The sequence below is a fragment of the Denticeps clupeoides genome, chromosome 11 (assembly GCF_900700375.1).
Source record: "Denticeps clupeoides chromosome 11, fDenClu1.1, whole genome shotgun sequence".
Taxonomy (NCBI): domain Eukaryota; kingdom Metazoa; phylum Chordata; class Actinopteri; order Clupeiformes; family Denticipitidae; genus Denticeps; species Denticeps clupeoides.
Window position 1 is genome coordinate 10036029 of NC_041717.1, and position 27646 is coordinate 10063674.

Sequence of the window (27646 nt, forward strand, 5' to 3'; positions counted from 1 at the left end):
GGGTACATACACCCACACCCAAACCCACACCATTCACTCACACTTATAGAACTCATAGATTCGAACTCTGCAGAACCGCCCATGACACATTCATTTTAATTATCCCCAAATAATCACATTTTCATCCTGTCTTTTATCACTAAATCTACCAAAAAATGTAAACATTGAACTACCAATTCAACATAATTTATATATAATGCTGTTCATTGTACTGATAATACAATAACAAAAAGCAATAAGTGGCACCTTTTCTTACACCATCAAGGGACATTACCTAATAACAAAGTTGTGCATTCATTATCAAATCAATGTCCCACATGCCAATTTGTGGTTTTGTGTACCCTCACGGCTGTAATTGGCCATGAGTTGAGAACCACTGATTTTTGTTGATGTCAGCATGATATAGGCTATTTTATGTAATTAAATATTATCAGCAGTGTAAATATAGTAAGCATCATTACTCTATTTTTATTTTTATTTTTATTTTTTTTTTATGTCCAAATGCATTTGGGAATCATTGGGACCCATCCATTTTTTTCTGAGTCAATTTAACAAGCCCGTACAGGTAACATTTTCCATGACAAGCCAAGAATCTGGTTTGTGTAAACACAAATGATAGCTTATAATAGGTGAGTAACCCTGAGGGAAATTTGAGCTTTTGCTCAGAACCTGGTTGCCAATGCGTTTCCGAGCGGAAAAGCAATCAGGAGTTTTAGCGATGAACCCATGGACACGAGTCCGTGAAGGCTCATGAATTTTTATATGTCCCCAACAGTTTCCTTGCTTCAAATGCTTGACAGCTTCAGCTAAATGTGGTACGGCCTGTTGCTCCAGTGACACAATTCAGTGAATGGATTAAGTGGGGGATTGCCAAGTGGTCATTCCTGACCTTTAAATCCTGCTGTAAATAAGACTCTGTGATCACATAGGGCAGTCGAAGACTGTCACATAAGACATGACATCATAAAGCTCCATATTTAGATCTGGCCTAAAATCTAACACAAAGCCTGTGTGTGTCTGTGTGCATTTGGCAATCTGAGTTTACCTATATAGTTACCGTGTTGGACAAGTACTTCAAAACTGTAATTCGTTATTTATTACTTCCAACTGTCAATTCAAAGTCATTTGTTACATTACAATATACCTGTATTTACTGTAAGGCATTACAGTAAGGCACTACTATTGCATTACTTTTAATTTACTCTCACCAAACTGGAAATATGGATTTGGCAATCTAAATGTAGCTAAATGATGCTCAATAAGCTCATTACACAGCCACTGGAAGGTGATGTGGTATCTGACTGAGCTAGGCTTATATAATATAGGCTACTTTGAGGAAGGTGAGACATGCATGTTTAATCACACCTAGAAAATAGCCTGTTGTATAAGTTAATTTTTCCCTTAAAATACACCAAGGTCTCTACATACATATTGAACATTTTTGACACACATTGATTTTTTAATGTAAATGTTTTCATGGGACAATGTTCACAGTTCAGCATGGCCAGCAATTACAAAAATGTCAATTATATGTCAAATATGTCAAATTTATGAAACACATATAGATACACATTGTAGGCCTATGGTTTATTATGTTTAACAGACGTCTATTGTACGTTACGTTTCATCTTGATATATATTGGCCTGATTCACTATGACATTATAATTCTCTTCAGATGGCTAGAAATATGTAAACTAGTGTTAATAGCAGTAGTCTAGTAAAATTGACCTGTTGAGGCAATGGTAGCCTTACTTACCTTGTCATCATTGCTGTTAGTCATGACGGGGATCTTGCTAATACATTTTTAAAAAGCTTGCAATTCCAATTTTGAAAGTGGCAGCATATCTTCAACAACATACTCCACCACAAGTCTACTAACCTCTCGAGGCTGAATTACATCTCAGAGCGGGAAAACGTTCATTTTGGCTGCTTTGTGGTTTTATTGCCACTCTCATCCTCCGCATGCTTCCTTATTGGTAACTTCACGTTACTATGACACCTCTCTAAATGTTTAGTTAAATTACTTTTGGGACATGGACAGTTCTTTAGGTTTAGCACAGAATGTGCATTTGACTACAATGATCTTCATATCCTTATTTTTCACAGACTTTGTCTGTGGGGAATTTGCCCTATTAATACAAATTCAACAAACCATGTGAATTCTGCTATTACAATATTTTCAATCCTGCTAATGGGTAATCTGTAAATTGGTAATCTTACTTTCATAATTTAGATACATTTGTGCTTATATCATCAGTGTACCTGAACTTGAAATAGCCCATTTGTTTCAATAACCTAAATAGAACAAAAAAAATGTTCTTAAGCTATAAAAACATCTGAACATTGTTTTTTCATGGTCTTCATTGTTTTCATGTTTTAGTTTTTCTCTATATATTTAACTTTTTTTTGTTCTATTCTTTTTGTGTAACTTTATGGTAAGCTTTTCTAAAACACTCTATTCTCATTGGAATGAGCTGCGTTTGATCTTTCACTTTCACTTTTTCACTTACTCCCTCATTTACAGAGACAAAAAGTCTATTGTCAGAGAATTAGGCATTACAGTCTACAATATTCTCCCAAAACGTACATAAAATCCTGGAGGCACCCATAGGTACTGTGTAATAGCATGTGTAGAGGTTTTATGTGTATTTGAAGTATTTCCATTTAAGTAGGTATTTTATTTTGAACTCCATTACATTTCAATGTTAAATATCTTGTGTTTTATTCCACTACATTATGCAAAAGTTGTTCCCTTTTATGTGATGACATTACTGCTCTACTGTTTTTTATCTTGTGCCACCCCCTGCCAGCCCCTAATGTCACTCAAGTGTCTCTTTTTTTTAATTACTACAAAAATGAGATGACAGGTTTAAACTATTAAATGTAATAAAATACTTACAGAATACAGAAAATAAAAATTAAATACAATTTTGAGCAAATTACTTAGCTTTTTCAATAGTTCAGTAAAGTAACTTTTCATTTCTGCCTAGGTCCTGATTCAGATGATGAGCCCAAAAAAGATGCGTCCAGATGCAAGCACATCCTGAACACCACTGGTTTTTGAGTTCCTCAGCAACTGGGTTGCTCCATTTCATGTGTCATCTGAATCTGCCCAATAACTAGGATGAATTTCACATCCGTGTCATGGGTAACACCCGGAAAGCTGCCTCATTTGCGTTTTATATAAATTCATTAATGACCGTGTTATGTCAGACAGCCCTAGTATGCCCATGAAATGTTTGTGTTTCTGCTGTGAGTGCATGCTTGTCTGTGAGTGTCGGGTCTAATGCAGGTCACAGCGTCACGTGATAAGCCGCAGTAGCCCCACCAGCTCCAGGTGTGGTTTCACATCCTTAACAAGTATAACATATGTCGCCAGGGAGCCCTGGCCTGTCTGACTCTCAGCCCACAGTCCTGCCTACTGCTGCACCAGGTGGCAAGCAGCAATAAAGCCTCCCGGCAATTATCCTCACAGGATTCCTGTCACTGTTAAAGTGTGGCACGGCGATAAGTAGAGTGTTTGCCCACTGCTGGGCTGCGGCGCAGGCCCGTGTCGATAGACGCAGGGCAGATCATTCCCTCTCCGGAGGGGAACGCCGCCCTTTAATCACCTTTTCAGATGGCTCTGGGTCTCTGCGCTCCCACTGAATGTTTCTGCTCTTTTTAGGTCAATGGAACAAATGCAGGGAGTGCGGGGGTTGGTGGTGACTGTGGAGGATTGGCCGTACTCCACCAAAATCTCCTCGAAGCAATGAAATCAAATGAATTCTTGTTAATTTACCTGTAGTTACATTTTTGGGGAGACTTTTTTTGTTCTGAGACTGATGCGCACTGAGTGGTGGGATCATGAATGAATAGCCTCATGCCTCACAAAGCCATTAGACTGTTGGCAGCACAGCAGTGCAGGATTCACAACCATCTCCAAGCCCTCCTAGATCATCAACCCAGTTTTGGTTTGAGAAAAATCTTGCCTTTGTCTTTGCACTGACTTGTGTTGTTGAGCGCAGAGTGTGGTGACAAATCACTTGAAGAAATGCACAAGGGGAATATGGAGGACAGCAGAAGAGTGGATGGATTAAAAGAGGAGAGGAGAGAGCAGAGGACAGGAGAGACGGGTTGATGGAGGAGAAGGGGACCAGAGACTGAACAGAGTGAGAGCAGGAAAGGACAAGGGCAAAGACAGTAAGAGAGAGATCACTAATGTGTGTGTGTGCGTGTGTGTGTGTGTGTGTGTGTATCTAGTTGTCCAGTACAGGCAAAGAAGCAGAGAACTGCATGCCAAGCTTTTGAGAAGCTAAACAAAACAGAAACCATGGAGAAATTGAATTTCTTATATGAGACACTTGAAACATGAATGCACTTTAAGATTGTAAATGGAACATAAGTAAAATGGAATTGTGGGGAGAATCAGTTTTGTATCTTGTTTGGATGAAGGATGTTTTGTCTGTGTTGTTCTGGGTTCTCTCTCATTTTAAAAGACTTTTCCTACCAAACTATACCACACCAGACCACACAAACCTACATAATCATACAAATAATTGGTACCAATATCGGTACCATCTAATACAGAAATGAGGTAGACATGAAATTCATGGGCACAACACTGGAATGCTAGATTCTAATTAAATTAGAATAAAATACTAATTGTATATCATTTTAGAACTGGTTGTTATTTAGATGAGAGACTGCAGAATACTGGAACTTGAAATAAAACCATTTCATTTATAAATCCCTGTTTTATATAATATCACCAAGCTCAAATTCAAATTGCTAACTAAATACAGAAGTACATTGAAAAGACATTGTAATTAAAGTTATATGAAATCTAATGGACAGAAGTACCGTGGTACAGTAGGCCTGGTGGAGGGTGTGTGGTGTAAGTTTACCAGGTGAGGTGGGCCCTGGTTTATTTTTTTCCTCCTTGAGTTAATTATACCGAAAGCATCTCTCCCAGGAGGCCCGGTGATACAACAGCTGGCACCGAGCAGCTTCGGTGGGAAACGGACGCCTAATTATACCAGGGAGAAACAGCCCTGAGTGTCCCGGAGTGGGCCGCAGCGTATTGGATTTTAATCTGTGACCACATTATCCAGCTATTTTCAGCTGCCGTGGACGATCCAAAGTGTTGAAGAAGGTCAATTTAAATAATGCATTTCATACTGCATTTTCATCTATATATATACACACATAGTACAAAGCATGCCTTTACAATATATATATATATATATTTTTTTTTTTTGTAAAGGCATGCTTTGTACTATGTGTAAATCCAAGAAAAACTGCTTTCAGAACAAAGGTGTAATATTTAGGGAGTTTGCCCGGAAGCGACAGCTCTAGATGTTAACCGCACTTTGTGTACTAGTTTTGGATCAGAATTTGAGAGCAAATGGTTTCTTTGTCTGCTCTCTTTTCTCTGGATTCTCCCCAAAATCCCACAAGACAGCGGCGCAATGACACAAAAGATTACAACAGGAACAACTCTGTTTGAAGAATCCCAGTGGACCTGCAGTAGCATGAACACAAGCAGATGGAGATTATCGTGTGTGGGCATGGCCAAAGTGGATGAAGTCGTCCCCTTTGGGGACACAGGAGGTGGGGCCCCAGGCAGACAGGAGCCATGTAAAATTCATGACAAAGGACACCGCTGTCCACGGAATCAAGACAGACATGCGGACTGTGTGTGTGTGTGTGTATGTGGATCTGTGAATGAGTGTACATTCTGTGAATTTCGCTGTGAGTGTTTGTATGTGCACATGTACATGTGTGTGTGTATGTGTGTTTTGTATGTAACTATGTGTGTGTGTGTGTGTGTGTCTGTAACAGTGTACTCTCCAGTGTGCATGTTTGTGTTACTGTTGGTGTGTTTTGAGTCTGTGTAAAAGAGCATATGTGATTTTGTGTGTGTGTGTGTGTGTCTATGTGTGTATACATGTGTGTGCATGCCCAGGCAGGATTTATCCACATGTTCACAGACCTCATCAGTGTTATCAGTTTCTCCAATTACTCTCTCTCACACACACACACACACACACACACACTCACAGACATACACAGACACACAAATATCACTGCTGTGCCGTCTATTTTTAGCGCAGACCGTTTGTGCTTTCTAAAATGGGCAACGCCAATGTGGAGCAGGATTTTATCTTGCATGGACCACGGGTGGAGAATGCACTTTTACATAAATCATGTGAGCTCCCCAGATAAAGGAAGGAGGCTGTGTCTTCCTTCAAACTCTCTCCACCCTCTCTTTCGCGCTCTCTCCTTCTCACACATATGAATGCAGCACTGGGTTAGGCTTCATTCCTCTCTTTGTGCTTAGCTAAGCTGAGACCTTCTCCTCCCTTCCACAACCCCCCCCCCCCCCCCCCCCCCCCCCCCCCCCCCAACCCTCTCTTCCTCCTCCTCCCCACCCCATGCCTCGCTTTTTACTCCCGCTCGCCTTCTTCCTCTCATTAGGCCTCTCTACATACAACGTGAGCTCGCAGCAACAGCGGCAGCTAACATCACATGCAGGAAGAAAGGAAAGCGCTGAGTAAAAATGCATCGGCATCTCCTGTGGACCCTGAGTGACTGAAACTTCCCCCTAAATCATTAATGAGGCTGGAAAGCTTTTTTTTTTTTTTTTCCACCCCGACAAAGTGAAGTCAGTGAATCTGGAAGGCTTATATCGGATCAATTAACTTCCTTTGAAAAAAATAAAAAATAAAGCATCAATCAGAATGGCCAGAGAATTTCACTGGGCTTCAGAGATTAACACACACACATGCTACAATGTGGGAAGGGTGATTGAATGGGTATCAGACCCTACACTTCACATTTTTAAGTTTTCAAACGAATGCAGCATTAAATAATGCAGCAATCAATTCTCAGATCAATGACTTATAACATATCACTAATATATATGAATTTTCAATAAATCTTTTTACTGCCATGCAACTCTGCAATGACAGTAAAGTGCTTGCCCCCCGTTTGGCCATTTACCCTCCCTCCCCACCGGCCCTGAATGCAGAGTGGCCTGATCAGTAGATGAACAGTCAGCTCTTATCGATCCCGAGAAAAAAGTGCTTACGCAGAAAGACAAGGCTACGCCCCTCCCTCTCTCTCTCTCTCTCTCTCTCTCTCTCTCTCTATACGAAATGCATCTCTTGTGTCTTCAGTGCCGTAAGCCACATCGGGTTTAGTCAGTGGAGCCAATATCAGGACCATTAATATTTCATATACGGCTTCATCACTGGACTTAGAGGGACCAACAAACTAAATTGCCATCCGAAAAAAAGAAATAAAGAAAGAGAACATGTTGCTCTTAAGAAGTCAAAGGTCCACATCCCAAGCCCATGATGTGGCTCGTCAGCACTTCTTTAAGGAGTTGTTAAAGGCTTGCAGTAAGAAAAAAGATGATGAAGCACAAACAGGTCTACACTCCCCAAAGGGCAGACATCTAGAAGCATAAGAATCATCTCTCTCTCTCTTTTACATTTTGAAAGCTTTTTTAAATGAACTTAGATGAACTTTATCACATGGAGGCACGGTGTCAGTGAACGGATGAAGAGGAATGCACAGACAGCGAAACTTCCAGTTATAATAGTACTATATCATGTAATTATTATATATATATATATTTTTTTTTTTAACATCACGCATCATATCAAATCTTAAAAAACGGTTGACTTAGTCTCTCCAGTAAAACCACAACACATTAACTTTCAGAGAGCAAAATAATATTTTTTTTACAGAGAATATCAGATAATCTGAGATTTGGTGTTAAAAATAGGTATATATATCAAAGTGCCAGTTAATTACATAACGGCACGACCGATGACAGACGCTTCTGCTTTTAGGAGGACTGGTGGAATCCGTTCCATTATCTGGTGGCTGTGGTGTCTGTCGTGGAAGCTGCTCCGTCTCCGTCCCCCACGTGTTGTATCAGCCCAGCTGGACAAATCCTACATCCGATTATTTTACAATCAAGCCCCTGGCGCACTGCCCATGGCTACAATTTATCAGCCGCCCCGACGGAGAGCTCACCCAGCCCGGTGTGAGCGGCCCATCCGGAAAAGCTGGAGCCGGGACACGCCGACAGCCATCGAAGGCACTGACCCTATGCCCTGCCTTATATTAAACACCATTTAAAGTGACGGTTTCTGTCAGCCCCATCACAAGGAGGCGTTTTCCTAAGTCCACGGGCCATGTGCGACATTTGCAGGCTAAGCTTGTCACCGCATGTGTCCTGGAAATACACAAGCACAATATAAAAAAACCTGAACAGAAAAATTCAGGGGCCAAGTGTGCTCAGTGTCATGGTATTTAGCAAAATGGGTCAATTTCACAAAATATTCACTCTCTTGGGAATTTTTTCTATATTTTTTACAGTCTTTTACAGACAATAAAAAAAAAAGCACAGCAATTTGCAAGCGTTCATTAAAATGCATCCCCTAGATGTCCATTCACCTATAGCATCTGAATGCAACCCACTGTGAATTCACCAGCTCACACCTACAGTCTGCCATCATCTGCTAATTGCCTGAGTGTGGAGATGAAGAAAAAGAGGTGGGGCTGTCACGATTCAAATGAGTAGAAAAGAATTTAGATTGCGTACTTACAAATTATAAAAAAAAAAAACGCTTTGGCATCACAATATAATTGTTATAATAATCTATCTGAATGGATTAATTGCTGTATAGTTTAGGTTGTATTATACATTTTAATCCCCTGAAAATCTTGCTTACCAGGGTGCAGAAGCGCTCGGGTGGGTCTCCGCAGGTTATGCCGGGCGGCTCCACTTTAATCTGCATGTACTCCTTCATGGACATGGGCTTGGGCTGGCAAGCGTAATACTCCCAAGATGGTCCATCGTCCGTGCTGACCAGCGACTTACAAATGTCATACTGGCCAAGAGTCAGGGCAATGGCGTGCAAAAGCAGCAACACCTGTGGGACCATGGCACCCGAGGAGACCATGAACGTGGTCCAGGGCCGAGTGTCTGAAGAAAGGCAAGCGGTGCCACTGTTGGAACGCAATGGGATGAGATCAGCATCAAATCCGGAGGTGGTTCATGTTGAATTTATCATGTATTTCCATTGTTAAAACATACCAAAAAAAAAAAGAAGAAGTCTACATTTATGGCTGAAAAAATGCTCCTGTTGAACTGGTGTTGCTTCAGAACTGATGTCTATATCGAATAGCTGCTAATACACAGTCTAATTTCTTTAAGACAGCCTTGATGCCATGATTAAACAGTGAAGTGGAAAAAAAGAATCTTTAAATTATTGTTCAGACTTGTTGTACAGTACATAGAAATCCGGTTCCTGCCAAAAACCCAGGCTGCACATGTCCTTGCATCAGGAGATGTCCAGGGTGTCTAGTTCTTCACCGAGATGTCTTGAACGTCACTTTGTAGAATGACTCTTGGTTCTCTTCATCTCTGCCTTACAGGAAAATGAAATAATAATAATAATCACAAAAAACATTAGGAAAGCATGATTTATGAATGGTACCAGTCTATTGGTTCAAAAAAAAAAGTTCGGCAAGTCTGGTGACGATGAAGATGCTGAAGATTCTGGCAGCATCAGTACCGCCCTGGCGCGCCGCATCGTCACAGATCTCAGCGCAAACGACTCTGGCGATTCGTCCACATGCAACACTACCGCATCACAACGTATCATTTATATTAAATCAGAAAGAAAAAAAAAAAACTTTCTTTTTCGTTAGAAACTCCTGAGCACCTTACTTACCCGCGCCAGGGAGCGCAGCATCCCGTTCAGATTCCCTTAAACGTGGTGGCTACCGGCCTGCGCCCCGCATCCCCGTCCTGTCGCTGCGCCCCGGTTTTAAAGCCGAGAGGAAGACAACGGCGTCCTCCTCCTCCTCATCACCCTCATCTCCGACTCCCTTCTCTCGGTCGCGCACTTCGTGGAGAGGCGGTGCGGCACGGGAAGGTGCCCTAGATCCGGGTAGGTCAGCAATAAATAATTTCTCGCCCGAAAGAACGGGAGCGAGGAGTTTCACTTTTTCTCGCCCGCCGTCCGGCGCTCGTCCCCTGCTTTCTTGTTTCTCCACTTTTATTTCTCTTCTTCTCACCCTCCTTTTTTTTTTTTCTTTTCTTTTGTCCTGTGCGTTCAAGGGCAGGAGAGGCTGCACAGGATACCCAAGCCCTTACTCACCCATCCCTTTCTGTCATTCTGCTCCTCTGTCTCTCCCCTTATTCATCTACTGTATCCATCAATCTCTCCCGCTGCAGCCTGCACACTTTTCTAGCGCCCTCTCTGTTAATAACTGTCCCCGTCCTTATTATTATTATTATTATTATTATTATTGCTGTTGTTGTTTCTTTCGGCAACGACTTACAGTCCGAGCCTCCCGTCGCGCCCAGCCCAAGGCGTCTGAATCCGCGCCGCGAACTCGGTGCGTGAGCAGGAGCAGAAGTTCGGCTGCCGCCCCGAGACGGAGCCGCGCCATCCCACCAGCAGCCGGAGCGTCCCGCCCCGCTTAAAGGAGCAGCGCGGAGGGTCACGTGGGACGGGCCGCTCCGACCATGCGGTCCGAAGCGATTGTTAGGAGTTCCGTGCACTCACGTGGTTATTATTGCTGTCAAAATGATTAATATTCTGACAAGAGTTAGTTGGCTTTTGTAGCTTTCCTATGTTATTTAATATGTCCATTCATAACAGTTATAATAATAACAATAATAATAATAACAACAATTATAATAATAACTAGTAGGAGCATATTTAGCATATAAACAACGGTGGTTGGATTTGCGCCTTGAAGCTTTGTATTGTCAAAAAACGTCATCTCCCAGAATGCCTTGCTGGGCAGAACTACATTTCCCGGTGTGCGTTTTACGTTGTTTATGCGCCTCTCGTGTACCTCGCAAACATGGCGGACATTGTGAACGTTGGCATGAATTTGGATGCTTTTTCGCAGGCGATAAATGCCATTCAGGCACTTAGGTCCAGCGTGACGAGGGTTTTCGACTCGTTGAAAGATGGCATGAAGAACAAAGAGACCCTGGAAGTGAGAGAAAAGGGTTTTATATCGGAATTTCAGGACAACCTGCAGGCGGTCAATCGTGATGTGAAGTGAGTATCTATAGGACATTAAATAAACAAAATGAAACCAGCTGACGCTCAAAATGCTTTCGACGGAAGTATTTCGATACGGCGCATTTTAAGACTCGGTCTTTCCCAGTGGTTGCTTTTTATGCATCTAGTTTAACGTTTTGTTAACTTATTTGACTTTATTGGTGCTCTTCAGCACACTGTACATTTAACCATATCCCTTTGAGGGTTTTCGCTGGTTTTCAGAAATAAGCTAGAGCTGTCAGCTGTAAGGGGTCTGTTGAAACCATTTGAGAAATGTTATTTTTGAAATATATTTTGTTGCCTTGTACGAAGCCACAATGCACAAGGCATTATTACTTTCATTGGGGTCTAACGAATATATAGTATACACCACAGGAAGTCCCACTCTCAGATTTCCTAAAAACAAAGGAAACATTATTAGTATACAGTCACATTACTATTGCAATGTTTCATAGATTTCGATTTATTGTTTTCTAATATATCTTTATAGTAATACAGAATTTATGAAGGCTCATACTATTCATTTTGAACAAGACATACAGTACAGGCCAAAAGTTTGGACACACCTTCTCATTCAATGTGTCTTCTTTTTTTTCATGACCATTTACATTGGTAGATTCTCACTGAAGGCATCAAAACTATAGTTACATACTTAACAAACAAAAGGTGAAATAACTGAAAACATGTTTTATATTCTAGTTTCTTTGCTCTGATTACTGCTTTGCACACTCTTGGCATTCTCTCGATGAGCTTTAAGAGGTCGTCACCTGAAATGCTTTTCCAACAGTCTTGAAGGAGTTCCCAGAGGTGTTTATCACTTGTCGGCCCCTTTGCCTTCACTCTGTGGTCCAGCTCACCCCAAACCATCTCAATTGGGTTCAGGTCCGGTGACTGTGGAGGCCAGGTCTCCATTTTTTGTTACGTAAAATAACTCCACATATGTTCATTCATAGTTTTGAAGGTGTGTCCAAACTTTTGACATTTTCTGTATCTGGTGGATGTTTGGTGCTTTGACATTGACTTTGTGTTGGGAGGTTTTGGGCACTATTTATTTCTAAAAGTAATTAGCTGGAAAGAATACATTGAATCTGCTGTACTTATTTTGGGGTATAATTTTGATTAAACTTGTTCACTAACCTTTGCATGCTACACTGTAGATTTTTCCATTACACTTCAACACTAAAATTGTTTGATATGTTTGTAATAATCATGAGTTCAGTATTATGTATTTTTTGTTTATTTCATTTTACCTGTATATGAATGTGTCATGTCCTTATTCCAGAGGTTTGTGTTGCCATTGTTGTCACCCTGATTTCCCTTAGCATGTGCACCTGTTTGTGTGTGTATAAATGCCGTCCTGTTGTGCATAACCTTCACCAGATCATTGTATGTGAATGTTTGTTTTGCCCTGTATTTTGTGTGCTGTTCCAAGTATAGGTGTGAACCTTTGATTTGCTACAATGAGCAGAAAAATGGTCTGTGTTCAATCTGTGCTCATATTGTAACAGTCGTATATACTGGTAGTTTTCCTTTAAATGCACATGGCACTTTGCTGTGGGGGGAGTTAATCGTCTGCCCCGGTCCTGATGCAGATCGACCCTCCACCAAGCAGAGGAACCGAGCAGACTGGTCCAAGCTCCTGTGGTCCATTTATTATTTCATTTTGTATTACATAAAAGCAGTAATGTTCAGGACGTTCATGTCCCTGTCTCATGTACGAGCGATTACCAACATTTACCCGGGTGTGGCAGAAATGTGGTGCTGTAAGAATAATAAATAGAGAGTGTTGTTGAAGCCCCAGCAACGGCACGAGAATCTTTGTTTTACACATATGCTCTAGAGCAACTAAGAGTAAAGAGTTTTGTTGAGTCTTGGAGTGACCAGAGGTGTATATGCCTGTCTTCCGGGTGAAGAGAAAATCATACAAATTTCTGTGAGTTAATGGCTCCTCATATCTGATCAAGTAGCAAACAAGTTTTAATCAGCTGGAGTTTCATATTTACAGTGAATTGGAGAGGCTTAGTACACTCGTTGGCAGACCATCAGAGAGTCATCCCCTTCACAACAGTGGTCTGCTGAGTTTGGACCCGGTGCAAGACAAGACGCCGCTCTACAGTCAGCTGCTTCAAGCGTACAAGTGGTCCAACAAGGTAAGTCGAATATTGTTCTTTTAAAGGTGAACAGAAGTTTCATACAATTTATTCTATTATGTAATTGATACGAATGTTAGCAGGAATTCATTGAGTATTCTTTAATAAGTATCACTAAAGAAGAGAGACACTGGGGCTGTGGTGGCCTAGCTGTTAAGGAAGCAACCCTATAATCGGAAGGTTGCTGGTTCGAATCCCGATCCACCGAGGTGCCACTGAGGTGTCACTGAGCAAAGCACCGTCCCCCCTGCTCACCAAGGTGATTGGTTAAAAGCAGAAGACACATTTTGTTGTGTGCACAGTGTGCTGTGTTGCAGTGTATCACAATGACAAATCACTTCACTTTCACCGTGATGCACAGCAAGCACAGAACACGATGCACACAACTACATTTGTCCACTGCATTTAAACCATGACCCTGAAGTTATCTTAGTTGTTGATTTGTTTTATTGAGGACATAACTTATAAGATAAGAAATATCCAATCGCTCTACAATTGTGGTGGCTGTTAAAAAAAGAAAAATGGAGGAAAAAAAGAGGTGAATATTCTACAGTTGATTTGTAAATCTCTCATCTTAGCAGGCATTTTGTTTTATGGATGAGTCTTGGCAGTAAAGGAGAGCCTGCTCTCCAAGATGCCTCCCAGGCTCTCTCTCCACCTGTTCACCAACTAGATCCAGCAGAGTCGCTCGCTTCACTTTATCCAGAGCACAGTCAGTCGCCCCACTGTTTTTTCTCACAAGAAGATGCAGGGTTTGATACCGGCCATTTTCTCAGGCCTGGACTAGAGGACAGTCCAAAAGTCAATTGACCTTCCTACCGTAAAAGGAATCTGACTAGCTGATCTCACAAATTCTTTGATTTGATGTAGAGAGTGTTGCTGCCAAGGATTATATTATTCTCTATGGTTCTTGGTGTAAAAGGCGGCTAATTAAAAAAAAAAAAAAAAAAGAATATATATATATATATATATATAATTTATTTATTTTTTGTTTTGTCAAAGATTGTCATCTTTCATAATGTTGGCCCTGCTCATCATACCAGCCAAGGTGGCCAATGTGCTTTTGATTACTCACAGCCTACTATATTATTTTTCATAATTATACAAATGCAGTTACCATTAATTTATTCATTAAAATGCATCTTTGCCTTTGACCTCATCGTCTGACAAAATAATTCTTCCTCCTTCTTAAATAGATCTAACCCTACATGATCTATATCATGTCTAAATATTTAAAATGGGCACGTAGGCTCTTTGCAGCCTTCTCACAAACTTGTAGAGTTTTTCTGGTCCTTTTTTCCAAGTTATTTCACATCTTCTCAACAAACTGGCTGCTTGGTAATTCAGGCTACTTGGTAATTTTTTTACCCCTCCCTGCCTTTGGCCTTAGTTCATTCCAGGATCCAGTTCATTTCAGGATCACATGAATCACCAAAACTGTTGTCAGAGCACATCCGTGATTTACAATCCACGGCTTCGTCTCTGGCGTAGCGCACACCTGAGCCACGTATTCCACCTACGTCAACCAGGCCTGCTGTGTGTAGCTTAAAGCTGGCACTATTTTAGTTTTTCGCAGCTGCAAAGCACTGTTCTTTATGTCATAAATCATGTCTTTTCATCTTTACCACCTACATGCACACTTCAGCCGTAATCTGTGCAGTATTTCCTCGCCACGTTCATTTCGGTAGCATATTCATAGATCCATAGAGCTGCAAATATACTGCAGCATTCATGATTTATATGCATAAGCTCTATTTTTAATGAGTTCCACTGGCTTAATATTCAAGAACGTGTACTACAAATGCCTTATTGTTCATGTTCCTCAGATGTACTGAAATAAGCACTAGCATTTATGCTGACCTTTTGTCAAGGAGATATGAGACTAACAAGAAACCACACGTTCTAAAGGTTGTGACTTGCACATTCTAAATCAATATTTCCTCTGGGATGATTGCAAATATAATTTCAGAGCACTTAATAGAGAAAACTGTCTGATATGATATAATTTAGTACTAATAAAGTTTATATCGGGGCAGCGGTGGCCTAGCGGGTAAGGAAGCAGACCCGTAATCGGAAGGTTGTGGGTTCAAATCCCAAGCTGCCAAATCCCAAGCTCACACACTGCTCCCCGGGCGGCTTGATGGCTGCCCACCGCCTACCAAGGGTGATGGGTTAAATGCAGTGGATACATTTTGTGCTGTCACGGTGAAAATCACTTCATTTAAAAAGCTAGTTTACTGGTTTGTACAATTTGTACTTTTCTTCATTTGAAAGAAAATTAGGTGTCACGTCCGCGAGCTGACGGGGGAATGAAACGCAGAGGCGGGACATACTGGGAATGGGATTTTATTAATAATAACACAAACACAAAAAAACGGCACAAGGGCCAATAATAGGGGAAAAGTGGCAAAACAAGAACAAACCCGCAGGCGTGTGGCAATTGCCCGAACTGAAAACGACACTACTCATACGTTGCACGGTTGCACTGGTTGCTCCTGGTGCACCCAATCGTGACATTAGGTCTGTTTACATAGTCTACATAGTCTGATGGCCATATTATTCCTCTATTCTGGCAAATCATGTGTTCACTTTGCTCTGGAACCCCACTGTTCCCTGAAATCCTTGGAAAAAAAAAACTGTGACAGATGGAGTCGGAGTATCTGTACTGACAGTGTGAAAACCTGAGCTACAAGTTTCATCTCCTCAGTGTTTAGCATTTTATGCCAGCGTCTTTTTATACCTTTTAGCATGCTCCACCTGCTGTTCATGATTTTGTTGTTCTTGTCCTACATGATGTTCAGCAAGAAGTTGTATTCGTCTCCCTTCAGTTTTGATCAAGCTTTTAACTGATGCATTGACAGCCAGAGTTGCTGTAGAGGTGACATTAAGCCTAAAATCCTAAAAGGAACAGACAAATCCAACGCTAACACCTAACCAGAAAGTGAACTAATGGTTGACAGATGATGAAATGAATAGGCGCTTTTGCATTGCATGCTTGATGGAATACAAGTTGTTCCATGCTGAGTATGCATCACTTCCAGAGTGCTGTTTTCTGTGCAAAGTTTGTAGACGCGCTGAACTGGCATAAAATGATTCATTTAAACATTCTGTTCCAGGCTCAGTTTTAAAAATTGTTTTGCATTGTTTTACCTGACATTTTACTGTATAGCGTTATCTGGAAATTGTGTTAGTGGTAATCCTGTGGTAATGAAAAAGATCCGAGTGTAGAAGTAGAAATAGGCATAGGAACAAAACATACTGAAATATCATTGTAATGGTGATGAAAGTGTGAGATTTTAAATGGAGCCCTGTCCCTTTCTTTATTTCTTACATTTGACAATGTTGCCTGTTACGTTGCCTCTTACCTGTTAAGTCAAACAGTATTTATGCCAGTAAAACTTCAAAAGTATTTTGGGGGCACTAAAGGTGCTTGGAAAAATTTATTAGGGTGCAGCTAAGTGAAAAGTTCAACCAATGCAAAGAATCTGGAACCTGTTTTATGAAATGCCAGAGCTCGGTATGGTGAACCATTGTAAAGTGGATGTTGATCTGTAAAGCCCACCTACACAAAGATAGTGATGAGCTGGACATTGTTTTTCACTTCTCCTGTATTCAATCTGAGAGCAAACAAACAATTAATTGATGAAGATTAGAGATGTAGTCTATAGAAATAGGAGGGTTTCAAAGACTCTTAGCACTCTGCTTTTTTCAATTTAGACTTTTAGTCAGGCCTCACTGTTATTCACTACAATAGGCACCTTACACCAGGGTGTTAATTGTAAATGCACCATCTATACCACTTAAAACCCCAAAGTCAACTTCAGCAGCCTGTCATGGTTGAGGAGCATGGATCTCCACAGCTGTATCTGCGAGTGGGATTCGCACAAGTTCCCTGATTTTCTCAGGACAACAATTTAATAATCATTTAAATGCAGTAATTTTTTAGTAATGGGTAATCATTACTATTTACAATTACTATTAACATATGGTGCATTACAGTAATGAATCTTTTTTCATCCGACCAGCAACAGTGAGGAGCGAGACAATGACATAAGTGAAAGTGATTAGCTAAGGTTGCGTTAACTTCATGGTTAAGGCCTACCAGAGGCAGAGATGGGTGGGTGTTTACACATGCAAACAATTGACACAGCACTGCAAAAGTTGCGTTTTCACAGTGGAAATACACACATGACTTTTCTGTTTTTGGAGGGATACAAATGCGGTTAAGCTCCTCACACTTCATCAGAACTAGTGGCCAAGAACATGGATAGTTTTCGGAGCCACGCCATCCATATTTTTGACATTTGAACATTACTTTGAGAGTTACTTTCCCTGGTAACTAGTAACAACAACATTGCTTGTGAGCTTAGTGACATTTGGGGATAAAAAGGAATCAAATTTAAGGAACTGTCAGTTCTTGCAAGCGCATGTGCTAATATGGACTGTGCCTGATAAATTGGTCACCTTTGCGTGATCAAAGGGTCTGTCCTGACTCCTGACCTCTGATTCATGATATGTAGTTTTGTAGTTTGTATGCATTTGCTTGATTTATAGTCCGTGGACTTCCGAAACTTTAGAGCTGACGGATTTTAAAATCCCCGCAAGGTGATTTGCTTCCTTCTGAGAATTGTGTTGTGCTTCTGGGGCTTTTGTTGTCTTTTGATTTTGTGCTCCGCGGATAGAGCCGTGCGTGGCTGAAGCTGCACAGCCCGTAACGTTATCGTCTGATTTACCATGAGGGCCCAGGGCTCTTCTGTCGAGAGGGTGCAGATGGCGTCCTCTCAGCACTCTTGAGCTTGATCTGATGTCTTTCATGATCATCTCCTGTCCTTTTGTTTTTTGTTCATTCCCCTAAAACCCATTACAGTCAAGTGCCTGGAGTTCTTTTGATCATTCGTAGCTTTGTGTTGCCTCGCTGGCAAAATACTCCAAGCCTTTTGAGCAGGAGAGGCCTGCTATTGCTCTTCTGATGATTGGTGTGTCATGAAGGGTGTTTGCCTTATGACACTCTTCAGCTGTGACCAGAGTCCAGTCACAATCGCACACAGTTCAACGTGAAAGAGAATGACTTTCAGAAATATTGTTTCGCTCCCTCCCAAATTAGCCTGTGCAGATGTACGCATGATGAGAAATGGACCTGAAGTAGTGTTGCCAACCGTTATTTCAATACAAAAGTCATGACTTATCATAAAAAGGCAAACGCAGCAAATATTGTAAATAGGATGTCAGATTGAAAAGAAATTATCGCAACACGTAAAGTATTAATTTTAATCAAGTAAGAAATTAAATAGCTCTGTTTTGTTTACCTCCTGAGTGACAGACCCGCTGTGAATAATTTTTTTTCTTGCAAATGGAAACACACGGCTGCTGAGGTTCTTAGACACGGGAGCAATGCACTTGCTGTGCTTCTGCTGTTTGCCTTTTAATTCGCAGAGTAGAAATCCGGTGCAACTACATATTTTTGTAAAGGTTTTTCTATTTGCTTCGAATTAGATGAGATACTCTGGTTATTAATTAGATGTTAAAGCTTAGTATTTTGTCTTTGTGGGTTTCTGACTTTTGCTGCCGCTTTGGGAAACAGCACCCAGTAAAACAATTTTTTTCCATGTCCCACAACAGGCTTTGGAGGACTGGAACTTAACAAATCAAGTTGAAAAATGATTCTTCTTCAATCCCTGTTACAAGTTGCCAGTGGTAACAGGTGAATTCCTTACAACATGAATTGCGAGGGGCAGAAAGTGGTTTTCATCTCTGATTGGACACAGAGCTTTCTGTTGGGGCCGTTTTAACTCCACACGTCAGTAAGTGCTTGTCCATATGGCTGACAAAATGCTACAATTCGTAGCACGGTCATAACGTAATACGTTTGTCAGCGCTGGTGACGTACGAATGTGAGGTGTCATTAGAGAATGTGGAAGCGCTGAGACATTGCCTCTGGACACTTTAAGATGTGTCTTACGCGGCCTGTTTTCTGAAATGAACCATGAAATCCCCCTCTGATTGGATTGACTTGCGCCCATGTTACCATCAGACTGCATTACATTTATGTTGAACAAGAATCTATTAGTCAGTGAGAACAGTCAAAACAGTTTAATTGAGTCAACATCTCACAGACTCGCGCACACACTCTCACTCTCTTTCTCCCTCCCTCAAGCAACAGTGTAGTGAACATAACTCTTCCCCTTCCAGAAGGCAGTGTTCTCAGACAAAGGAGGATAAAAGCACCGGATCAATACCAGTTTTCCAGGTATTGATCAGTCTGCTCAAGCTGCCTACCTCTGCTGTCTGTCCTCAGCGTACATCCGACCTGCTCGCCCACCTCCCTCCCGCAGTCATTTTCAGCATCACAGGAAGGGCAGCCAGGTAGGATCTCCACCAGAGCATCAGTCTCTGCCACTTGCTCCCGTCGTGTGGCTCATAAAGTGGCCAGTGCTTCGTCAGAATTTCATATTATTTATTTATTTTGTCTTCATCGATCCACTCAAGTGCTTCTTAACTTTTCTTTCATGCGCTGTGCCTTTGTTGGCAGCTTTCCTTTATTGCTGTAGAAGTGTTTCTTTTCGTTTTCTTTTTTTGGCAGTGGTTAATCATTTTTTTCGGGATATAATTTCCTCCGACTCGCTGCAAGGTGCTGGGGCGCCCACTCCTCCCCTCCCTCTCCTGGCCCACTCTGTGGTGGGCATGGTTCGCTTTCCCACACTCCGAGGCCACAGCCCAGGGGTGAGGGGGAATTAGAGAGGGATTAGGCGTGCCTCCTCGGGCTCGTGTGGAGGCGGTAGAAGGGCCGGGGTGGATGGTGCAGGAGTATCGACGCTCCTCCTGCAAGCCCGGTTCGGCTCCGGGCCGCAACGCTGGCCTGCTCTCCTGCTCCAGTGCTCCTAATGCAAAACAGCAATCGATTAATTCCTCCCCTCACCACCCATCCCCCAGCCATTAGGATGTTCTTTGGCTCCTGGTCCATCTCACTGTCTATGTCTTCCGGTCTTGAGAAATTGACCAGTCCATCCTTTAACATTCTGGCATTAAGCCTGCAAATAAAATCATGTGCACCCTAAACTCATTGTTAGGCTTGTCCTTATATTTGACTCTAAAATGTCAGCACAACAAGTATTCTTATGGGAAATAGCAAGTGTCAGTGTTCAGTTCAGTTTCTTTGGTAGGAGGAAAGGTGGGCATTTTAGAGAAACTTGCAGCCTTTTGGCACAAATCATTTTTCTTTGAATTGTCCAACGTTGCATCTTTGAAGTGAAAATGTAAAAAATATGCCTTCTGTCTGTACTCTGTGTACATTTCATTCGTATTGGTGCATGTTTTTTTTTACTTTGTTTATTGGAATTAGAGCATGAGCAATAACAACATTCTCAGAAGGTTACAAAAGAAAACAATCCCCAGTCTATACCCCAATAATAACCCCCCAAACAAACAAACAAACAAATAAAAACAAAAACAAACAAAAGGAAAATAAAAAAAAATATATATATACAATCATACACTACACCGAAAAACACAAAAACAGCCTATGATCACCCAAACAATCAACCTATACAAGAGCACCACCAAGGCGTTAACTGTATGGAAACAGAATGGAAATTCTTGTTCTTATCCAGATCAAGAAAAGGACCGCAAATCTTTTTAAATGTCTTAAGGGAACCCCTAAGTGAAAGTCTTATCCTTTCCAGTTTAACGAAATAAAGAATATCTCGTATCCAGTGAATTTGGCTGGGAGGTTTAGAGGATTTCCAGTTTGTTGTGATTAATCTTCTTGCCATTAAGGTAGAAAAAGCCAGCACATCCCTTTGATGGGCAGATGTGCATGTTTTTTGAAAGCATTTTTGAACATTGTAGTTCAGCTTGAAATCGTTCAAGGGAGCCACGAAGAAGAATTGGTTTAGCTTTTCAAACATTGTATGTGGACAATTGTAAAAAGCTATGACCTAGCTAAATGTTGGCCTGTTTTTTTTTACATCAGAATCTTTGTCCTCTGAACTGTCCTCTGAATTTGACACAATCTTAATGTCAAATGGTAGTCTTTTGTTTACTGAAACGTCCTTCTTTTCATACATAAATGGTATAAATCAGCACTTAGACAGCATCATCCCATCATCAGACATCCAACAAATGCTGTCTGGTTCTCAGAGCCTGAACAGCCTATTTTCTTATATTTAGTCTCCCTTGCATGTGTAGGTTATTGAGTAGAGTCTGTTCTGTTTGAATTATGAACATGTTTCACAGTGTTTCACACTGAGTAGGAAGGTGTATCCTGCTGCTTTAGGTGAATAATAATGAGGACATAATCTGCTCTCATATTAAAACCGGAGTCTGACACTCAACTCGATTCAGTGCAAACAGGAGTAAACATTTCATTAAAGGCATCCGTGTTCACCCCATGGCTACCACCAGTCGCTCAACATCACAGAACCTCAGATGTGTTCGGTCGGAGAAATCTCAAGGTCCATTCCTTCCCCGGGCCCCTGTTTTATTAAGCAGTAAAAAAAGTTTCTGCCTCAGACAGCTCTTAGGTGGCCGCGTACCTCACCGTGATGGCCTTTGGTCCATCAAGCTGTATTTAGGTTTCAGCCGAGTGAATAATAAATCAGCCGATCTCTGCTCCATCCTTCTGTGTGAAAATACAGTTTGTCAGGAATAGAAATGTGGGCCTGTTTCAGAAGAGGACAGAAAGTGTTTTTTATTATTAGTAGTAGTAGTATTATTAGTATTATTATCATTGCTGGGAATGTGTTTGTAAAACTCATTTAGAGGCCAGATCAGATGAGTCAGTCTTCAGTGCGTTTCCTGAGGTTTCACAATTACAAGTAGATTGATATGTGGTGCCTGCCAGAAGCTGTTGTCATTAAACTGTCCAATAAATGATTCATTGTGTGTTGGGACTTGTTAGAAACACAAAGTCTTACCCATTGTTTATTCAATGCATCCAGTCTGTTGTCGACCTTGTGGGTTACGCATACGTACATGACACATGCTGATGCTGCGGCTTCTACAAAACATATCACAGGATATTTGGAAAGTTCTAAAATGGTGATGGTGTTATCTGATTGCCATCGCCGCCGCTGCCTCGTCTATCTCTTTATGGAGATCTGGAGATGGAACTGTGGAGCATTTTCAGAGCATCTTGGCCAGTTTGTGTCCAGTTGAGTGTACATGTTGGAGTATTCTTGACCGCCAGTTGCATTATCTGCATCAGGGCAGTGGTGGCCTAGCAGTTAAGGAAGCGGCCCCATAATCAGAAGGTTGCCGGTTAGGATCCCGATCCGCCAAGGTGCCGCTGAGGTCCCCACACACTGCTCACCAAGGGTGATTTTTAAAAGCAGAGGACACATTTATTTGTGTGTTGTGCTGCACTGTTTCACATTGACAATCACTTCACTTTCACTTCACTTTTTGTCTGTGTGAGTTTAAAATGTATTAATTGAATTGACTAACGCAATTTGTTTGCTAAAAATGCAAAATGAAGAACATTTGTTTCCTGCCACAGTAGCCTGGAACATTTTTGAAATATGTTGTAAATGTTGTAATATCAAGTCAGAACAATTTCATTGTAACCCATATGGAATGAGATTGCAGCGGATTTGGTGAATACTTGATACTTTATCCTGATTCATCAGATTTAATCCTTATGTTAAATCCTCCCCTTCCTTCGGCTGCTCACGTTAGGGAGTGGATCATCTGGCCTGGTGGTCCGCACAGTTACTAACTAACTAACTAGGTATATATAGAATCTATATAGAAACCATGATTGTCATTCATGGATAAATGCCATAATCTAGTCGTGCTTATTACATTCAGAAATCATCCCAGAATCCTGTTTTATTCTCTTTTTTTTGTGATCAGTTGCAGAGCTTGTGAAAAATTCCTTGTATGGATGAACCTTTGCAGTGGTTATTTGCAGTGATTACAACATACCGTGATTAATTCGCACAAAATGATGTTACTTGGTTCTGTATGCATTTATATGTTTTCATCAGATTTGGCACATCACTGTTCTTCATCTTTGTGTATGGATTGACTCTGGCTAGGATGAATTTAGCATGTGCCATAGGTCAGACCTCACATGTAGTTAATAAATACAATGTTTAAACACAATGTTCATTTTGGTAGCCCTAATTTCTATACAATTTATACAAGCTGCATTCTGTTTCATGTGCACTGACATTTTGAAACATGTTTGAAATTGCTTGAGTGTCCGACAATACATTCTGGTCATGAAATGTCATCAGGAAAAATATCTCCCTTTTCTATTCCCAATAATCAATTTTTTCCTCACTCATCACTTTCTTATTATTTTTATTAATGGCATTTCTTCGTCTTGGTGCGTGACACAGAAGCCACTAGATCACTGGCTGTTACCCCCAGGGCTGGAGGATGCCCTGTGTGGGAAATGGCTGTTTAATGGCAGATAACAATGCGATTAGCGCTCGCAGCTCTCAGCCTGCCGCCCTAACAGAGACGTCACGGGAGCACTGAGACGTTTAAGTACCTGCTTATCTCGCCGCCAGCAGACAGTGAAGACATCAAGCTGCTCTCCTGTCAGCGAGCAGTGCTGCATCTCTCTGTGTGCCAGGATTCCCACAGCCGGCGGGTGCACAGAGATTGTGGGATGTAGGCAGAGCTCCACCTCACCGGGACAAGGCCACAGGTGTGCAGCCTGTTATGTAACAGCAATCGTCTCACCTGAGAAATGCCTTATTATTTTCACGTTACGTTAATGCACCATTATTTCTTTATTTCTTATGGATAAGCTTCTCAACACTATCGTAACATTTTGGTTTAATTTGGTTAGACTACATGTCCTGCGTGGACATGTCCTGCGTGGACATACATATTACAGATGGCTCAACATTTGGTCTCAAACTAAATACCTTTTATCAATTATAGAACTTTCTGAATAGAAAGCAGGGTTTCTGCAATGAAACTTTGCATTTTCTTCAGAGGGATGAAACCAAAAAAAATAGGTACAGTGCATATGATGACGTTTCTCAATCTCCATGCTTGATGACCATTTCTCATGTATACTAATATTAAGTTATGGTTCTCGTAAATTGAAAGAATTATTAATCATGTTATTGCAGTGGTTTATGTATGTGTTCCCTATAATCGGACAGTTAGCACCGACCCTTTTGTTAGGTTGCCAGCCTGATAAAGCCATGTCTATTCCCCCGGTTACATATATTATAATCTTTTTAATTGGTTACAGCGATCAGCTTTAAGTTCCCCTTCACAGTTGCATATTTATTCTACAATTTTCGTTACATTAAATTGCATGTGTTTAATTCGCCTGCTCAAAAGTTTTAAACAGTCAAACTAAAATAAGTGAAGTTGCATTGCTGCACTTTAATGAATTTATTCAACAAAATGCAGTGAATGGTGTGGAGCAATAATGTCCTCATTCCTCCAAGCCATATGAAAGAGATTGATTGGTTCAGAAGTTGCCTCAGCCGGCCCTTTCAGTCGGATCACGCTGAGCCACCCTGCTCTGAGCCCTCCAGTCCCGTTTGCCTTTACAAGGTCGCGATGCCCACGGCAGACCTACATCTTCCACTTTACTGAGCAGCCCCCAGAACCACCAGCCTAATGAGTTCAAATGTTAAGTAGCTCTAATTAGTCCAACTGAAACTGGTTTAAGCAGTCATTTACTCTGTTTAAAGATAATGACCTTGAGAAATGGAAATAGTCCTTATCAACTTAGTCCTTTTTTTTTCTTTTCAAGAAGGAAATCAGGGTAATGTGTTTCCATTTTTTGTTTCCTGACAATAAGAATTGAATTCTTTAATTTTTCATTTTCTTTTGTGAAATACCACCAGGAACTAAATTGGCCATTATACTTGTCTGTTCCAACTTAATTATTATTAAATTTATATTCAGAAATAATCAGTCTGAAAGAATGACTCGGTACATTCTTTCCATGGGCTGTGATGTTTGTATTAAAACACAATATAAAAGTACAATGTCCTTATTTACAGAGCAGAAGTACATCTTAAATCAATGTATTTTCAAATGAAACTTTTTTTTTTCTTTACATTCTTGTTTAAGATTTAAGAATTCACTGAAACCCATAATAAAATCATACTGTCTAATAGTGTAAAAAGAATGTAGCATGGTATATTGCCTTATCAATTTTTGATGTAGCACCTATGTAAAACTCATTATGTACATAGATGTGTTAAATCAAATAAATTGACTTTTGAGTAAGTGGAAAGGATGTATGATCTGTGAAGATGCTCCAAGACCTTGCATGGTGAATGTGATTAAAGACCCACTATCCCACCCCTCCACCCTGCCATTCCAAACCTCCATTTGCATAATTCTATTGGTTTCACTTGCATATGTGCAACTTAGCCCTTCTTTGGGACGGCCTTCATGAATATTTTGGGTACTAGTGGCTCAGACCACAGAACCACCACCAGTACCGCTGTAGTTATAGCTGTGTGTTTACTGTATAAATGTGTAATTACATATAGCCCCCCACTTTTAAACTAATCAAAAGGCCCTGGAGTGAATGGGAACCAGGCTAATGGCCTTCCTCCTTCGGCACAATCTTGAAATCGTACGGCTGGTTATGGGCTTTAATCATCAGCTGAATGAAGCTGTCAGGGCAGACGAATGGTGGGCCGCAACCCCCGTGCCCGCGTTAAGATCAGAGAAGCGAGGAACCGCCATCACAACACGGGCCGGCCCCGCCGTTAATGATGGAGTGCATGTCCGCCGATTGCTGTGCCACAGCCAACTAATAGGTTGGTCAATCTGAGAGATCTGCTTGGTGAGGGGGGGGAAATATCAACCGAACAAAAAGAAAGAAAGGAAAAGATGGAATGGGGGGGGGCGCGACCTTTTGAAAATGTGCTGTTCCGAGAAAAATGTTTGATGTTCGAACTTTGCGGTCTTGGATCCCTTATTAGTTCTCAGACAAGGGACCGCAGAAGCTTAAAGAACGGCGGACTGTGTTTGCTCTCACCTGCTAATTCCTCATTAAAAAGTCCCAGGCAGCGGGAAACCTTTGATAACAGATTCCTAATATTTGCTTTTCTTAATACCGCACATTCATCTGCAACTGTTCGCGTGGGAGGCGCCACAAAGGATCTTTTAATGTTGCCTAGCTTTAATTGTTTGTGTGTGTGAGATGCTTTTTTTATTTTTTTGTTGTTGCTGTTTGTCTATACGCATGCTAAATGAGTTGAGCATCAGCCAACGATGCCTTGTCAATTCAGCCCGACCTCGGGCTCAAAGATGAGGTAGAGACACATTTTTAATTATTTCCTTTCTCTGGTGTCTTATTGTCTTAAGATAGTTTTTCTTTGCTGTTATTTTGTGTAAAATATAGCTGCCATTTGTAACTCTGCTTCGAGGAGAAACAAAATTGACGATGGAAGAGAAATTTTCTTCCGTGCTAATTTCAGCGACGGTCATTGTCTCCTTTAGGGGTCTGATTAAAACAATGGCGCTCTGTCACACCTCTCGCTCATTTCAATCTTAGCCAGTGGAAACTTGTTTAAATCCAAATTAGTTTCCTGCAAGGAATGTGTCCGATCTCATTTGCGTTCCCCCATAACCCTGACTTATTAAAAAAAAAAAAACACCCGAAGACCTGTAGCTCCTTGGTTGATATTTAAAATTTAATTAACCCTGTGACTGCAGTGTTTGCTTCTGCTGCCAATCATCCAGACTTCTCCTCCCCAACCCCCCCAACACAGTCATGTGTTCTTTCTTGCATCTCTAAATATTTTTTCCACAATATGATGTGCATTTGTGCTGGATGTGTGTGTAAGTACTATATTCAATTCTATGGGCGATATAAAGCTAGATTCAGTATTATATAAACTATATGTGTGTATGCAGTTTAACACAATATTAAAAACTATTATGGCTGTCATGTTAGGAAATTAGCTTTGCATCACAGTTGAATTTCCTAAAATTGTGATTTAACACAGTGGCTCTGAGAAGAGCATGTGATTTTCGTCCTCAAATCGTTGTTATAAAAGAAGACTAAAGTGAATTTTATGATTATTAGGATCCACCAAGGCATCAACTTATGTCTTGATGTTTGTGTCCTGCGGTGTTGAACGGTATTGGCCTGCTGTATCCCTGTCTGTGAACAAAAGCAACCTGATTAGGTTTCTCCAAATTGAACCAGTTTACCCTTTAGGCTGCGCAAGGGCTCCTGAGAGGTGGAAAATAAAGTAACACTTGAGATCAGGCATTTCATCATTTCTGTGGGTTGCATTACAACCAGTAAGTGATCAAAGGGGGTTGTTACACCATTCATTTAATATTCTAGTCTTCCCTCCCCCCTCATTTTTTCCATTGCTGTATAAAATCCTTTGAATAGATATTGGTCTAATGGCTGTTGGTTGTTAAATAAATGCAGAACAAGCCTTAGTGGAGAGAGGCACTTGTCT

The 27646-nt window shown here is 41.1% G+C and overlaps 2 protein-coding genes across 6 annotated transcripts in view; one reads left to right on the forward strand and one right to left on the reverse strand.

The window, feature by feature from the left end:
* Positions 1 to 10483, reverse strand: part of ntng2a (netrin g2a) — a 45029-nt gene extending 34546 nt beyond the window's left edge. Inside the window, exons 1-2 of one of the 5 annotated variants that reach the window (XM_028995377.1) lie at positions 10349 to 10483; positions 8731 to 9425 (exon numbers count right to left, since the gene is read on the reverse strand). In XM_028995377.1, the coding sequence (XP_028851210.1) occupies positions 8731 to 8961 (231 nt within the window). In that variant the 5' untranslated portion in view covers positions 8962 to 9425; positions 10349 to 10483. Of the gene's footprint in view, positions 1 to 8730; positions 9430 to 9735 lie in introns of all 5 variants that reach the window. The other 4 variants (XM_028995376.1, XM_028995374.1, XM_028995375.1 and 1 more) reach the window with 4 other exon arrangements.
* Positions 10484 to 10879: 396 nt separating this feature from the next.
* Positions 10880 to 27646, forward strand: part of med27 (mediator complex subunit 27) — a 46018-nt gene continuing 29251 nt past the window's right edge. The window contains exons 1-2 of the mRNA XM_028996024.1: positions 10880 to 11082; positions 13091 to 13235. Coding sequence (XP_028851857.1) covers positions 10880 to 11082; positions 13091 to 13235 — 348 coding nt within the window. The remainder of the gene's footprint in view (positions 11083 to 13090; positions 13236 to 27646) is intronic.